A 10,703-nucleotide genomic window follows, 5' to 3' on the forward strand; every position below is an offset into this window, starting at 1 on the left:
TAAAGAGTAGCTTTGGTACACACGCAATCAGAGACCTTATACATACTAAAATAAGAAGGAAATTATGCATAGAATATAACTGAATGAACATAATGTCAATTATTTATTTCAGAAAACAATTGATCAGCAAATACTGCAGTGTACCGATTGTGCTATGACAGAAACGTGTTTTGTCCACGGTAGTTCGGCGACGTGCAGTGTTACAGGCAAGGCATGAATTATAAACAAGTTTCGCTTCCTTTTCTTGGAAAGTTAATATTCCACTTTAAACTTGTTTTGTCAACAAAAGGCCGACGTTCTGCAATAATGAATTAATAAAATTGAAATGATATTTTACTTTTCAATTCAATTAAATCTAAAACGCAACACCCATATATATTTGATATTCAATCCTTACCTCTTGGGTGCAAATGATTTGATATTCATTATTTATCTTTCATTTAAGTGAGACAAGTTCATACTTGACTGTGTGTGCATTTACACAATTCAAAATTATTATTATTATACCAGATTCATACAGCGCCCTTTTCATGATCATTTTCACGTTCAAAGGCGCTTTACATAGTTCAAATGCAGCCACACAGGGCGCATAATTCATCTTCTACTAGTACAGACACAGAGCGATCTGACCAGAGGGACAGAGTGAGACAAAGCCCCCACGACAGAGAGATCAGAAATTAGATACAGGCTTGTCCGGCTAACTTAGCCTAGCTCGTTGCGAATAGACAGCCTGGTTCTTTAACGTGCACAGTGTATAGCACTGATACACGCAAGGATTGCCTGGGTTCCTGACCAGTACACCTCTAGTTGGGTGGGAAACACTGAAAAGCGTTTCTGAAAATTCCCGAGTAGCTGCCGAGGATCGAATCCCCGACCTCAGGATTGGAAGGCCAGTGTGCAAACCACTGAGCTATCCATCCACCGTAAAACATTTCAGAATGCGCGCCACCTGAGGTATTGGATCCGAACAGTAATGTTATAGGAAACAAAAGAACCGTCGGTGCCAGGATTCTTCACAAATGCAAAAAAAATGTCTCAATTACATCGGTTTGCGGGGAGGATGGACAGTGGTCAGAACAGCAGTTTGATTGCTATTTAGGTACAGTGATTTTCCCTGGGTTCAATACCAAAGGGAAAATGTATACTTATTGATATTCTTGCGTAAAAACTACATTTTTTCACTTGATCCGCCCATGCATTAATGGGAGAAAAATCTTGTGCAAACAAGGCAATTCACGTGCTGTTAATGCATGCTTTTTGTCTTTGAAATGCTTTGCCAGGGACGTATGTATTTATTTCTGCGCAGACTGATATTTGGCACCTGCTTCTTGTTTCTTCGATTATAACCTTTTCTTGTAGCATTAAAGATACAACACAATCCGTAGTATGTTTAGCTGTATCAGTTTCCAACTCCAAACGTAAAGCCCCCAACAATGCACGCACTTGCTTCTCTTGGAGTTTACTCCCTTTACGATGTGTCTGTTTAATTGTTGTAAATAACCGTTAATGAATAATCTAGCGCGTGCAACTTGTGCGATTATCCGTTTGTAAGAATCATATTAATGATTTTGGATAGTATCAGTCTGTATGTATTTACCTGATTTTTCGAAGAATTCATATTAATAAATCTTGAAAGCTAGTCACTACCTTCGAACTCATCCGTACTATAAATGTGTTCGTACTCAAAATAATTCGAATGTAAAGTTATTATTCTTAAAATTGTTTTTGTTTATCAAATTTCAGGTAATAAGCAAAATTATGGTTAATGTCATGTTACTAATAACGATAAATAAAAATGAAATGCTCAAAAACCTTTAACCATGCTTTTGGTAGTGTTGTTGAAATGCGGGCCCCGGTTATGGATATTTAAAACACGTTACACAACAGAATGGTAAATAAAAATGTACCGGAATCGTTAGGTCATTGCGAATTGAAACAATAATTTTAGTCATCGTGTCATGTTTTTTTTTTTTTTTTTTTTTTTTTTTTTTTTTTTTTTGCAAGAATAGCGACAATACGCGTTTGTTTTGTGTATTAACGCCAGCAGAAGCCCTTCGGATATGTTAGAGACCTCGACCGAAGATCTTTTTGCCAATTATTTCATATTCCTTAATTGTCTCCCATTAATTTTACACTTTTACGCTTTTAAAAATGTGTTGTAAATAACTTAATAAAATTACAATAAAATCAAATCACAAAATGACATGATTTTCGTAAAATGCCAACTCATAAACAAATTGCATTTTATTTAAAGTAACTCGCTCACATTTAATGGCAAAATGGAGTTATCTTAACCTCTATTTAAACTGCAGTTTTAAAAGAGATTTGCGAGATACTTTATTCTACATAAAATTCTGCAATTTAACACCATCTGTCCGATGCTTGGAATAGATTTTAAATGCTTTTATGACTGATCACAAGTTGTTGGATTTTGAAACATTGCGATCCATAGATCTCTGGCTGTGTTAGGGGAGCTCTATAATTTAAGGAAATATACCATAATCTTTTTATTTTTTACTTATTTACTCTGAACTTCGATAACAAAGTTCTTTAATGTTTTTGAATCCCGTCACTGTAATAGAAATTCTTAATTATAGCAATAGCTGGCGTTTGAAAGTAAACATACTGTTATGCTGTACTGACCCCATCTTGGGCACCGTATGTCAAAATTTGAGATGTGCAGCTAAGCTATAACTGCAGTCCTGACCTCCGGAATAACAGTTATCAATAACTGCATTAAAGTGCAGATATTTATTGACAAAGGAATAATATGTATGATAAACGTAGATAGTTTGTCTCTCACACATCCTCCGGAACGTTGCTTTGATTGTAGAAATACAAATTCTGAGTTCTTTCCTTTGGAACAAATTTGTGTAAACATTTGTCTTGATTTTCAAACTCAAAAGTTCAAGCGTTTTTTGTTTTTTTTTGTTTTTTTTTAAATTTTAGAGAGTGCAAGAAAAAAAATCGATTCGAAGCAATTTTACTCAGTTTTAATACTATAGTACTAAGTTTCAATACATGTTTTCAAAAGCACTTTAATCAGTCGTTGGGTAAAAATAATTTTCACTTTGAGATATTCAGCAAAGCTGACCGTCCTACGGTCATGCATACAAGGGTACCTTTTAATGTTTGCTCTAGTTAATCATTCAGGTGCAACACAATCTGTAAACCAATGGTGCATACATCACTGTTACTGATTCGCAATATTTTTCATTTCAGCGTATCTGGAAGGAAAGCAGATCAAGATTATCACAAAAGAAATTAACATCTTTTGGCATTTTAACGGAAATGGAGATCTAAAACTTTCAAATAGATGGCAACCAGACGACATGTTTTCAAAATTCCTGTTAGAAAAGCTGATGAACGGATCATACAAAATTAAGGTCAGATATATTACAAACCAAATTTCTTGCTAACTAAAAGCAAAACCAGGCCGATTTCAAATGAAACAATTGAAGTCACACAATGACTTTATAACTTGAAAGAAGAAAATGGTCTTAAGATGGTGAAACAGATTTAAAAATATTTTATTGGTAAGAAATGATATGACACTTTATCTCTAGATAAAGAGATTCATATTAAGGTATTAGACCCGTTATAGTAAACCTTCTTATTGAAGAGCATTCAATTCCTACTATAAACCTACTTTGACTGCAATTTTCAGGGGGGCATAGGTTCAAGCCCCACTGGGACCAAATATTTTTTTTCATTATTTTTCTTTATATTTCTAGTAAGTTTTTACTTCTTTCAAGACTTATAATTGATTTATTGTACAAAAGTGGAAAATTTTCATTTGATAAGCGATTTATTGCTGTTCAAAGTGAATTTACTTCTGAAACAGAAAGGGTAGAGGTTATTTTTTGAATAAATTGAGCATAATTCAAAACAGACCCGCAGGAATCGACCTTAGTTTTTCAATGTTAGAATTAGAATTCTATCCCAATAAATCCGTTAACTTGAAGTACCCTACAAAAATGATATTGACAGTTTTATTTTGTGTTTCATAATTATTTACCAATAGTTTGTTGTTTCTTTTATCGAAATTAATGGTAAAATAAGTTCTCTGCAAACGTTCTGGATAGTGGCTATCACTTTGTACTTTGTTACTTGAGCTTGGGGAAATACCATAAACTGTACAAAATTTATAAAAAACGGCACGGTAAAAGTTGTTTGAAAATTGCAACACTGTGCCAAACATGGTCAATTTTAATGCCATTTTTTAAACATTACTGTTAGGGTCAAACACTAAATAAGCTTTTTTATCAAAGTCTTTCATTTTTTGTGATATTTGGATGTTAACTGATACTTTATTTTAAATGTTAACGCTTTACAGTTATTTCAGTTATATACCTTTCAATTATTTATATCTCTGTTTTAAGTCCGTTGCAAAGCCAAGCTTCTATGTGTATGACGGTTTTGACGTACCTGGTATGGAGGTTCTGTATGGGAAGGTCGACAGTGACGATGACCGCACGCGTTACCTCGTTTCCATGTGAACACACGGCTATTACAGGATACAAACAAAACGAACCGGTCGATATGTTAGATTAGACACTTACGGATACTTTTCATCCAGGGAAAACGTAAAGGATGCTAGATCCTTATTTAAATTGGAGGAAACGTAAATTGAATTTTCCATATATTCTGGCCTGAAATCCTACTTCGTCTTGGAAGTTTTGACGTTTAAGGAATTTAGAACGTTTTGACACATATATTTCAATAACCAACGTTTTCTTTTTTATCTCATTTCTCATGAATTAAACTTATTCATATAGTTTGCTTGTCATCCAACTTTGAAATATCACAAATTTATCGATTCATATTGCCTCATATACTTGTAACAAAGTCAACTTCTGTTCATCCACACCACTTGAGTTAAAACAGGCAAATACGGACAGACGCAGCCGCCAAAAGAAAGGAAACGATGCAACACTGCATGTACGTATTATTAAATGGTTTACCAGAATAAACAAAAGAATGAGAACTACTATGAACGGTCAGTAAAAAAGGCACTGATGAGTATAAACCGGTTAAAACTTATCATAGAGCTTGAATATTAACTTATAAAGATGTTGTGTTTTTGTTTGTATTTGTCTGGAATTTCCTTTATTGATTTTTATTCATGCCAGACATTTTATTTTATGCACCACATTTATATAAGGACGTGTTTTTACCATTTTAATGATTAAAGAACCAAAAATCATGCAGAAAGTAGCATAATCATTCTTTCTGTTATTTATCACATGTGAAATCGCAAGGATTTGTAAAAACCTGAAACCATTAAACTTAGTTATTCAATGATGGTTAAAAAGCAGTAGAAGACTTGGGCCTAAAGCCTTCTGACCTAGCTACGTAGGTTGCCAATTCTTAGATAATTTTAAAAGCAGTCTGAACGATTCTGAATCATTCAAAAGATTATACTTGTGTAAATGTCTGCGCCATGTTATTGGCTGGTAAAGCTATACTTATTATGCTATGTATTTTGGCCTTGTATATTATATTTTAATTGTTTTATGCCAACTCAAATATAAATTAAATATTATACAACTTCAAATTAAGGATGTTTTTTTCTTAAGAAACAATACCCTTGAAAATATATGAATGTTTCTTGAAATAGCATTATAACTATTTAATGTATCGTTGACATTTTTTTTTACTTGTATGTGTTTGCAATTAATGTTTTATTGCTCATGACCAAAGATATGCACTATGCTGACTGTCCGTAAATTTGAAACTTGAAAGCAAGTTTGATATTATAATGCAAATTTCATTATTGCTAAAGGTTTGTTTCTTGCATGCTGTAAAATAGTAAACAAATCAGCCTTCAAGAAGTTTTGTTTGTTCTCAGTAAACATATTTAGAGAGACACGAGTTGTATGTGTAAACCCTATACATCAGTGATGACTGAAAATTTAACATACAATATGTCATGCTTAGACGGAAGAGCATGATTTTCGTTACATGTTTGAAATATTTGTATTTAATCAAGTAGAACGGTATTCTGGATATAATGATAAAATCTGTGAAAAGATCATTCGAAGCATAGAACAAAACTCAGCAACATAATAGTAGAATCGGTTTGACTGAGTCTGTTTATGAAAGGTAACGAAATTTGCAACATCCGTCACGTACCTAGCAGGTAGTAAAAATAGATGTTATCCATCATCTTAAACAACACTGGTGACATTTTACACCCGCCACAAGCCACGATCCTTTGGAAGCATAGAACACAACTAAGCAACACAATAGCAAAATCGGTTTGATTGAGTCTGTTGATGAGAGGTAATGAAATGTGCAATCAATAATACGGCAACAAGCACAGGCTTAAGCAGAAATTCGTTAAAGTAAATGTTCTCCTTGATCCAAAAGTATAAAATATAACATTATTGAGTCTAAGTACGGGGAGACTCTTCACAGCTGCTGCTGTGACAGGTCTTTAAAAGCTACAGTCGGACTCATATGCATGTCTAGTGTTGTTAATCAAATTGTTTCGAACACACTTGGCAGACCAAGACGAAGACCTTTTGTTTGCTGTCGTTTCGTTGTCAATAGAGTGGGTACTGTAATTTCAATGAAGACATATCGATGTCAAGTAATTAAACATCTATATGAGCTTTTTAATTTAAGTCCAAGTTGAAAGTCTCTCCTACAACATGTTTTCATTGGCAATTCTCAGAATATTTCTTATCATGCAACAGGTATAGACTGTGGTAAGTGTTTCGGTATCTGTTTTGTTTTAAAAATGTACAAAAGCAAGGTAAAATAATAATAAAGATAGGACGGATGATATTCTTCAAAACATATTGTATTCTAGATTAGCATATAAAGTCTTGATGGGAGTCCAATAAAGAAATATTTCTGTTGATAATGGATTTCATAGTGATGATATGCATTATAAATCTGCTTAATTTTCAGGGACTCCTTTAAAGCCAGTTCTTTGTTTGTAGAAGTTCGTTGTCGTTGTGACGACAACACTATCTTAGTATTTATTCGTATGAGCATGTTGCTTGGTTCCTTTTGCATTTTAGGCTTGCTTTGAAAAGAGAAAAAGCGTGAATTTCTTTCATTTTTCTTTCTTTTCGAATTGACAAGTTTGTTTTGCTATTTCAATCTTCATCCGCAATGGAACAACATAGATTATCACTGAATTTATCTCACCCATAAGCCTTAAAGTGCTGACCATGTGTTTTCTCAGTCAATAGATGTTCACCATATTTGACTGCAAGTGAAATGCAGTTTATTACCGTCGTGGCAAATTACCCACAGTCACAGGAAATATGGCCGGGAAACATATTTTATACAAAGTGCTCCCGTAAGGCTCCTTCGACAGTGGACCCGGCAGCTATCTTGTCTATTTAGACCCGTAAGCGTTCATATTAATTAGTCCCGGAGGTATTTTCCCCAAAACAACTTTAAAGTGGCTGACTTCATAGTGATCGTCAAAATATATTTTATTTGAAGGAATTAAACAAAATCCATCCTGTTTTACATCACAATTTAATATCTCGACTAACATTTTGTGCGAGTTTGTCAATGTTTACAGGTTCAACAAATTTTCATAAACAAATATTGCACAGATAAGAACGATTTGAAGCAATCTAATTTTACGTTCGTTTTCTGTTTACTTCTTATAAAAGGCCTCGTAAAAAGAAAATCTAGAGGCTTGTCCCTTCTAAATCGCGCAATTAAAAACAATGACCCTGGCATGTGCCATATCTGAAAAGCGCTTAAGTGAGTTGAAGGGCCACTGAGATCACTGTTTTATGTACAGATGTACGTACATTATGAATAATGACAACTGTTTCAATGACATAATAATTGTGCCAAACTCAAAAGCCAGCGTTGCTTTGATTATATCAAATTAGAAAAGATAATTTAAAATGTAAATGGCATAAATTACGAACACAATATTTAAATGCACTTAACAGAGTGGTAAATGGATAAAGATGGAAAGCACTGTATTAAATTTCAACTTGTTCTGTAATGTGTGTCATTGCCAAGTCTCCCTTGCAGCCATTGCTGATGATAACTGTTCTTTCTGTGATTAAAGAACGTACCATACCCTTTTGAATATTCATCCTTGTTCCACTTTCCCCTTCGACCCCGCCCCTTTTTAACCTTTACCCATTTCAATCCTCTTTTTCTATATTTTGCATTAAATCAATATGTACTTTTTTGGATATTTGAAGCCTACTATGCAAATGCATTGCTCTGAGCCTGTGTTTGTGGTACTCTGTGCTTCCGAGAAATCTACTCTTGCCTATTATGGCTGATGTCATGCCCTATTATTTATCGCCCAATTATGAAATAATAATCCACATTTGTACGTTTGAAAATAAATACACACTCCTATGGCATTAGGCAACAAAAATGCATTCGCTTAGATTACTAGATAAACAGCTTTATTATGTTACGTAGGAAGGGATAATAAGAAATGTAAACACATCAAACAATGTCGGAACATAGTATAATTTCAGTGCGGTCTTCAGATAAAAAGAAGCATTATGTGATAGATATTTGGATAGTATTTTCGCTTTATGTCCTCGTCTATCGCGTGGAAAAGAATATATTTTTTTCTCTGATTTCTTTTATTCGCTTTCGTGATTGTTTTCGTCTTTGCATATATACGTTTTGAATTCCTTCACAATAGTGTCTGGGGGGTTCGTTTTGAGGAGGCTGCGCTTTTGGTGCGTGGCATTCCCTGTTTGATATTTTTCTTTGTTTTTTTTTTTGTGCAAATTCGGGCACATCTCATTTGTATACGCCCGTTTTCTGTTCTTCCGTCCGTTTGTCCATCCGTTTCGTATATTTCAATATATTGGTAGATGGTGATGAGACGATGTGCAGAGAACATGAACCGGCTCGGTGTGTCAAAGGTCAAGGACACAAATGGAGCTGAAAGGTCATGACTGAATAAACTGATCAAGGTATTGACTTTAAACTTGGCAAACAGGTAGCTGGTGATAAAACGATTTGCAGAACACATAAACCAGGTTTGTATGTCAATATCAAAGTCACAATTAGATTTCAAAGTACAAATTTGTCCGTCATATTTCGTGTCCGAAGAATAACTTAATAACCATTCAAAGTATTGCCTACAATCTTGGCATATAGGTGCATGAACCAAGTCTGTAGGTGAAAAGTTAATGTCACAACAAAGTCAGATCTCTGTGTCATAGTTTGTGTCAAGAGCATAACTAGATAACCAGTTAAGGTATTGACTTGAACTTAGCATCAACGTCGGTGGCGGTGAGACAACGGGCATAGCGCATAAACTTGGTCTATTGGTCAAAGGTCAAGGTCACAAACTGAGTTCAAATCCTTCATTTGTCTTTTGTATCTAGAGCACAACTTCAACATTGTTCGAGGTATTGACTTTGAACTGGAATTGGGCGGTGCTCAGGTGATTTGAGGCGATCCACAATATTACCCGCTCTCCCGTTCCTAACCCCAGCCCATCACACCATCGCCACACCAAAACAAAAGCCCACTCTTTTCCTCTATTATGCTTTTGTGCCTTAGTATTTTAGCACATATATTTGACCGGTCAAATTTATACTTTACATTTTGTGTCTGAAGCACAACGTCAAACTTAAACAAGGCGTTGACTTTAAACTTGGAACAAATTTGGCTGATGATAAAGTGACTTGAGAAATGCATAAATCAACATTACTCCACCTCTACACACGCACGCACGCATGCACAAAGATGCCCAACCCACATATACTTGGTAGGTAGCTCAAAGGTCAAGGCCAGAAATTGATTTCAAATCTGTACATTTCATATTGTGTCTGACTTCAAAACTAACTATGCCAGGTGTTGACTTTAAACTTTGAACAATTTTGGCTGATAATGAAGTGACTTGGGGAGTACAAAAATCGACATTACACCCCCGCCACACACACACACACACACACACACACACGCGCGCGTGAACATGTATGAACTTAATCATACAAATATAATTCCGTTCTAATGAAATATAATTCAAACATTCCACTTTAGTTTTTTCGACAGTTTTATTGTCAAAATTTCATATTGAAGATTTTTCACATCACACTCAGAAAAGGGGAAGTAAATATAACATTTTTCTTACCATATAAATTTACAAGAATTCTTTCCCTTGTGTTATTTTGAGGGGGCAAGAGACAGTAGATTTGAAAATTCCACAAATCTGCGCTGGTTACAGTGCGAAAAAATAAAAAATATCCAATTTTGAGGAATTCTAGGTAAATATTGAGCGGATGTATTGCACTGCATTATCAGACATTTTTAGCCTACCGATTCCGTTGTTTCTGTTATTTAAACGAGTAAAACGCCGGTTACAGGACACTCAATTATCAGGCAAAAATGGCCTAAAATGCACACTTTGCGCGACCTGAACCGTTTTATCTGCAAATGTCTGACCTAAAATACATGTATATTTTTTAAAGCACGTGATCAGACGAAAATAATGGTGGGAAGAAAAGTGTCTCATGACCGTTTACTTTTCCCGCAAATTTGAGCTGAATCTGGATGGATGAATGACCGTTTTCATTTTTGTCTGAATTCCGTTACCCCAGATACGATTTAGACTCGGCCGTCCACACGGAGCTAGGAAAATCGATTCAAGCATATATTTATTTTACACAATAACTTCTCGTACGCAGGAATCCTTAGTTCTATAAACATCATAAATAGCCAGTTGAACATAAATGTCT

General features: G+C 34.7%; 1 protein-coding gene across 1 annotated transcript; it reads left to right on the forward strand.

The window, feature by feature from the left end:
- The first annotated feature begins 213 nt into the window (after positions 1-213).
- LOC123553570 (uncharacterized) lies at positions 214-5,855 on the forward strand. The gene is made up of 4 exons (XM_053542323.1): positions 214-295; positions 938-1,099; positions 3,223-3,386; positions 4,383-5,855. The coding sequence occupies exons 1-4, from the start codon at positions 214-216 to the stop codon at positions 4,497-4,499; spliced, it is 525 nt and encodes a 174-aa protein (XP_053398298.1). The 3' UTR covers positions 4,500-5,855.
- The last annotated feature ends 4,848 nt before the right edge of the window (positions 5,856-10,703 follow it).

This window comes from Mercenaria mercenaria, chromosome 4 (assembly GCF_021730395.1).
Source record: "Mercenaria mercenaria strain notata chromosome 4, MADL_Memer_1, whole genome shotgun sequence".
Taxonomy (NCBI): Eukaryota; Metazoa; Mollusca; class Bivalvia; order Venerida; family Veneridae; genus Mercenaria; species Mercenaria mercenaria.